The 6,295-nt window shown below is 40.0% G+C and overlaps 1 protein-coding gene across 1 annotated transcript; it reads right to left on the reverse strand.

Annotated features, from left to right (window-relative positions):
* Positions 1 to 2,878: 2,878 nt before the first annotated feature.
* Positions 2,879 to 5,852, reverse strand: LOC101314780. Its single transcript, XM_004305503.1, has 8 exons — positions 5,272 to 5,852; positions 4,893 to 5,007; positions 4,730 to 4,795; positions 4,551 to 4,639; positions 4,341 to 4,428; positions 3,995 to 4,234; positions 3,761 to 3,862; positions 2,879 to 3,622 (listed from the first exon to the last, which is right to left on the reverse strand). Exons 1-8 carry the CDS (start codon positions 5,850 to 5,852, stop codon positions 2,879 to 2,881), a joined length of 2,025 nt encoding a protein of 674 aa, XP_004305551.1.
* Between the last annotated feature and the right edge of the window lie 443 nt (positions 5,853 to 6,295).

Genomic DNA, 6,295 nt, shown 5'->3' on the forward strand with positions numbered 1-6,295 from the left:
AGAGAGAGGGAGAAAGGGTAAAAAGATTAACTAGGGCTATTTTAGTCATTTTAGTCTAAATTGATGTCATTTTGAAAGTTTAGGTATGAAACTGATTAGAAAAAAAGATGAGGTATCAAACTGATTTTAGACCTAAAGTTCAGGGTAGTAAACTGAAATTAACTCTTACTTATATTGGGTTTAAACCATACCCCATATGCAAGATTCGAGCCGGTTTCCTCACCATTCCAATAGTGGATGAAGAATTTTCCAGAATGAAGTGCAAAAAAAGACTCGTCTAGGGTTGGCATGACTGACTTGGGCTTCGAGATGAAGGTGCTGTGTGGGGCGGATAAGAAGAGCACTTGGTCTTGAGCAACATCATTCGTTGCGTTCACCCAAATTGGAATACAACCACTTGTATCATCCGTCTTTAACACTTGAATTATTGGAAGCTCTGGCAGCTGGTCGTGCTCCTCAAGTTCAACCCTCACCGAAGCCAGAAAAAGCTCACCTTTGGAGGACCAGGTAAATGATGGAGTCGAATACATCGCGCGTAGTATTACTTTTGCAGGGGGGCAAACAATGAGTTTCTCATACTTGCATTTGCCTTCACATTCAACAAGAACAAGAACATGGACCTCATAATCTATACCCTGACAATCTATACGACCGCTATCCATTACGTATAACTTGCCATCCTCATGAAACTGAACGAATACTATATCATTATAGCGTTGCCCTTCCGAAAGCCATGATCCATGGCTACTTGGCCTGCAAAACACCAACTGTGAGCATTGTGCAATTGCAACGATACAATCAGAATTTGTTGGATCTGAAGAGGCTGTGGAGCTATGTGGAATGCTTCCGGTCAGCTGGGGAAGCATAATACGATCACCTGTCATTGGGTTCAAGAAGTAATTGATGGACGTCGTAATTGGGTTCAAGAAGTAATTGATGGACGTCGTATAACTCGTATCCTTTTTTGTCCATTCAGACATTATCAACCAGCCATCAATAGAGCCCGAGCAACGTATCAAGTTACTACGTGAAGCACTTGGAAACTTGAGGTCGTAGTCTGTGTCTTCACTTGGACTGTAGAGACTATAATTTACAGTTTCTGAGTCTAGAAACCGAGTGTTTTTCAAGAGCCATGGAAGTCGGGTTACTCGTTGAAACCATTGTGATGATACTCTTCTCCAAAGAGAACACACGGCAGCGAATCTGATTGAATCGACTAGGGTTAGTCGCTTCACAATTATCTCGATCAATTCATCAGGAAGGTGCTTCGACCAACAGTCGTTCATTGGGCCTCTTCTGCGACTCATCATACACGATAAAAGACCAGATCTTGAACGGAATACAAGATGCATACAGGCCGTCCTAGGTTCACTATTTATAGGGCTTCAAACTCATCCTAATCCTAATCCTGATCTAAAACGGAAACAGATGATAAAACGAACTGAAAAATAAAAATAAATAAATAAATAAATAACAAAACAAAACAAAGGGATAAAAATAGAAGTAAATTACATAGTAACACACGATCGAATTTAAAAACACAAAAAACCACTTCTCATATTTCTTATACAAATTAGTACATGAGCATGAGGCCCATAATCCAATAATACAGACCTAATCCAAATTTGCGCTAGTAAATGTCCAACTTCGCAGCAAATTTACACTTTTCCCATGCCACCTATCCTTCTTTCTCTCTCCACCCTCACAGATCTTCTTTCTCTCACCCACCGTCACAAATCCTCTCTCTGTCTCTGGATCCAGAGAAGACCTGAGCATCCAACTCACCCTACATGCAGCGTTCGTCGGCCTCCTTCATTCTGGCCTGGTCGTCGTTCGAAGCATCGGAGCTCCTCCCATGGATTGAGTTCGACGACGATGGTAGAGATTGACGGCGATGGTGGAGATTGAAGCCATGGCTTTTGAATAGCATGATGCATGATTCTCATATCTATCTCTCATTCTTTGTCCTCGCCGGCCACCGTTGCCTTGTGAGATCCGCCGTCATCGGCAAGCTTCGGGTTTCAGCAACCTCGTCCTCCTAGATCCTCGATCTCACTTGCCAAACGACGTCGAATCAATCACAACATCATCGATGCCTCGTCGGTCACGATTTGATTGCGGCCTCTAAGGTAATTTCGGTGGATTTTTGGGGATTGAATCAGTTTTGTGCCTTTGTGATTAGGGGAATTTGAGTAGTTTGATTTCAGGTCGTTGAATTGAGGTACGTAGTGATTGAAAATGGAGGTTGTGAGGGAGCGTATTAGGAACAAGAAGATCAGGCTCTGTGGATTGATGGAGGTTTATGTTGAGGTTTTTTTTCAACAGTAGCATCTTCGACAGTAGCAACGTGCCGATCACAATAGCAACACGCTAGCATCATAGTTGGTAGTAGCAGTGCATAAGCATCATAATCAACAGTAGCAACACGCTAGCAATCAGAGAATTGCCGAAAAAAATTACAATAGCACCAACTATTGCACCAACAGCAGCACCTTTTGATCGGTAGTAGCACCTTTATACTCGGCAGTATCACATTTTAATCGGACAGTTGCAGTAAAATATGTCGTGAAGGGTATTCTGGTAAATTTATATTGACAGATGGCATTTGGACATTAATTTGTCTTAATTTATTAATTTGTGTCCTTAAATGTGTAAGAGAAAATGTAAAAGATGTATTTGTAAACTGAAATTTAGTTAGTAACTTTAATGTAATTTACTATAAAAAGAGTCCTAACCTAACCCTTTATAACGTAGGCAGTGATGCGCTTGGTAATGAATCTGATCTAGTATTACAGTGACAATTATTACTGCTTGATCTCTTTGTCATTATGAAATCATGGTCTATTACAGATTTTGCTTTCTCATCTAATGTACGTAGTCACCCTATGGTGTACTGTCGTTTGGGTTTTTGAGCTTTGGGAGTGCAACCGGACACTGGTTTCTTTAATTCTCTACTTAAAGGAGTTGGACAAACCATCCGAGGAGTACTACTTCTTCCTACTGGCCTTGGAGACAAGTAAGCCTGCTGCAGAACCCGGAATTGAAGCTCTGAAGGATAGTCCCTCATGCAACCGATCCTAGGGCCAGCTCCTGTGCTCCATTTTGTGCTCAAATGCTGACCTAACTGGTACGAATTCATTCCTTTATGTGAACTAATCCTCTGCATGATTTTCTCTTTTGATATTGGCTTTTCTTCTTCTTCATCACTTGCATCTTCATCAAACAAGTTCTGTTTCGACACCATGAAATCTTCCTCTCTCAGTTTTGATTCTTCATCTGCTGTTGCATAACCATCTTCGGAATCTGAGTCTGAACCTGAATTTGAATCTGGAAAATATTCGCGACAAGTTAGTGGAGGTTGTTCTTTATCTTCAATCACGTCTTTTCCTGGTATTTCAAGTTTGGCTATCTTTGAGCAGAACCCTTCCGGTAATCTTGACAATAGAGGAGGGTGTTCTGCACAGTTAGAGTTCTCCTTGCTTGAATCAGTGCTCTCTTCCACTGTGCCTTCAGCTTTTATTGTTATAGTGTCTTTAGATGAATCTGCTTTCCGTGGGCTGTTTCGGACTCTGATGCTGTTCTTTTTGCTTAAAACGCCTCCTTCATCATCCTCACATGCAGTCTGAAAATTTGAAGATGACAAAAACATGCGTTAGTTATTTGTTTTGTTTTCCCATATCAGTAAAACATCAATATTTCTTTGAGTATTTAACATAGTATCTCATAATATATATGAATAATCAGACTTTGCCTTATGTACCTTAACGTTAGTGAGATCCACGTTGTTTTCCAGAAGGAATGACATAAATTCATCAAAATTTTCTTCTGTTGGGAGATAATGCCCACTGTGAGGCCAAACTGACTATTTTTGTGTAAAAACCAAAGATCAGAAAGAAAATTATGAGTGTGATGCTTAAAGGATATCGAGTGATGCTTAAAGGACATCGATAAGAATGAAAGAATGCATATAGTTGATAGATTCACTCTTTCTTACCTTTAGAATTCCATTATCAACTACTAATCTTCCAGCAGACAATGTGGCTCCGCCTGCCAAGAAACTTGAATGTTGAAATGTACCCTTGCTCTTCTGTCCAACATATAAGTCCTTGGACACACTTAGGACAAATATCCACTTCGATTCTTTGGGGCCTTTTGTTGTATCAAGAAGCACTCCACTGTCCTTGTAAATCAACTTCCCGTCCTCTACCACAACTTCGTAAGCCTTTCTCTCTACCTGCACAATGAAGTAACATCACTACTCAGTAAATGTGTTGTGTCACTTGTGTCAGGATTTAGGGTTATAAGATACTCGAGTCCTTTCTGGACAACTTTAGGCTCACCGGGCCAAGATACTTGATGCATTGTGTTTGAAGCTTTGACCGAGGACATGCTTCATGGTTGAGTTCTCTTCCCTCCCCTATATCAAGCCTGCATTGTTCAAAAATTAAGATATTTAAGTCTCGAAATAGGCATATTCTTGATTGTGACTTTGTGAGAAAATAGAATTTCTGATAGTTGTGTATGGACAGTATGGTGTACCAGATTCTTACCAATAAAAGAAGGGCTGTTTACTCTCACAGTGGAGCCATTTGGCATAGTAGAAGTGAAGATTATGTCCATACCGATGTCGGGGATCAATCTGTAACAGGAAGGAATAGATTATACATACAGATTAGTTGTTTGATTTATTGGTATTATTATACGTACTTCTAGAAGGAATATAACTTACTGCCTCCAACCAATGCTGCAAAGCAAGTTTACGAGCTTTTTTGTCCTTAGACAAACCCTTTCCCACCTTCAGAAGATATGCAACAGATGAATTTAGAACCATCATATATAGAGCAGTACAGATCAAAGAATTATAATTCACAAAGCTCAAGTATAGCACTTACCTTGGCAGCTCTGGTTCTTGCTCTTGCCCAACGAGAAACAGCTGTTTCAGGCTTCTTAATGTCGAAAAATGATATAGAGCTCCGCTTGAGTTCAGCAAAATCTAGCACCTTCCACCTACAAAGTGATTGGCCAAAATATAAGTACAGCACAAGTAGACAAACAGAAATATCATGTTGAAGTTCAGAGTTCAAACATTCGGAACAAATTGGCAATGTCCATGACTTTATAGTGTTTCTCGACGCTTCGGATTTCCGGTATTCGTTTTGATGAATTGAGCCATACATATCAACATATGGATAAACTGTATACTCTTGTACCATAATAAGTTTGTTAGTGAAAAGCTGAAACTTGTAGGATGAATGTTCAATAGTCACATACCATCTCTGCTCCACAAGAATTGCACAATCTGCAAGCTGTCTTCTTGTCCGGAAACTCTTGTACACTTTCTGCAACTTTAATGCAGCTTGGTACCTATGTGTAGTTGCTTTCTCACTGGAAGAGCTACCAGTTTGATTCGATGTCTCCATTCGGTCTTTGCTCTCACTTGTTGCTCTCGCAGACAAATTGTTCTCCATATCTTTTGGTGATCCAGTCTGGTACCTCTGAGTAGTTCCTCTCTCACTGGAGGAAATACCGATTTGATGTGATGCCTCCAATCTGTTTATTCTATCACTTGTTGCTCTCGCAGACAAATTGTTCTCCATATCTTTTGGTGATGCAGCCTGGTACCTCTGTGTAGTTTCTTTGTCACCGGAGGAGTTACCATTTTGATGTGATGTCTCCAATTGGTCTTTACTATAACTCGTTGCTCTCGCAGACAAATTATTCTCCATATCTTCTACTGATGCAGCCTGGTTCCTATGTGTTGTCCCTTTCTCACTGGAGGAGTTACCATTTTGATTCGAACTCTCCAATCGGTTTTTACTACTCATTGCTCCCGCAGACACATTGTTATCCATATCTTCTGGTGAAGATGTTTTACAAACCAACTTCGTACCTAATTCCTTCGCGTTAATGCCAAGCGATTTGTCATATATCATCTTTTCTGAAACCATAAGACTTCTTGTGGTCTTTGGTTCAGGACCAAAGCTATTGAAGCTTAATGACTACAATGGAAAAAATAAAAAAAAGCAAAGAAGAATAAAAGAGAGGTATTGTTATCTAGAAACAATGGATTCCTCACTTCTTATTTGCTGAGACTAAAAGGTCTCGCTGCAAATGATTTTTACAACGAAATAACCAAGATCTGTATCAACCAGATCTATCGGGTCTCGATACCTGCAAAAATGAAGAATGTGGAGAATTCAATACTCGTAACAATTTCAATAAACTTGGGGTCCATGAAAGGTAGTGTATATAGTTTTGTTGGATAACTGTTATTCCTTGGAGCTTAAGCTGTTAA

Source organism: Fragaria vesca, linkage group LG6 (assembly GCF_000184155.1).
Source record: "Fragaria vesca subsp. vesca linkage group LG6, FraVesHawaii_1.0, whole genome shotgun sequence".
Lineage (NCBI taxonomy): Eukaryota > Viridiplantae > Streptophyta > Magnoliopsida > Rosales > Rosaceae > Fragaria > Fragaria vesca.

What these genes read in the sequence shown, in the direction of transcription:
- LOC101314780 (XM_004305503.1), bottom strand. Translation starts at nt 5,852, where the DNA reads ATGGATAACAATGTGTCTGCGGGAGCAATGAGTAGTAAAAACCGATTG. An exon ending in TGCAGCATTGGTTGGAGGCA is followed by an intron (nt 4,640 to 4,729) that starts GTAAGTTATATT and finishes TTCCTGTTACAG; the next exon opens with ATTGATCCCCGACATCGGTA. An exon ending in AAACAGCCCTTCTTTTATTG is followed by an intron (nt 4,429 to 4,550) that starts GTAAGAATCTGG and finishes TGAACAATGCAG; the next exon opens with GCTTGATATAGGGGAGGGAA.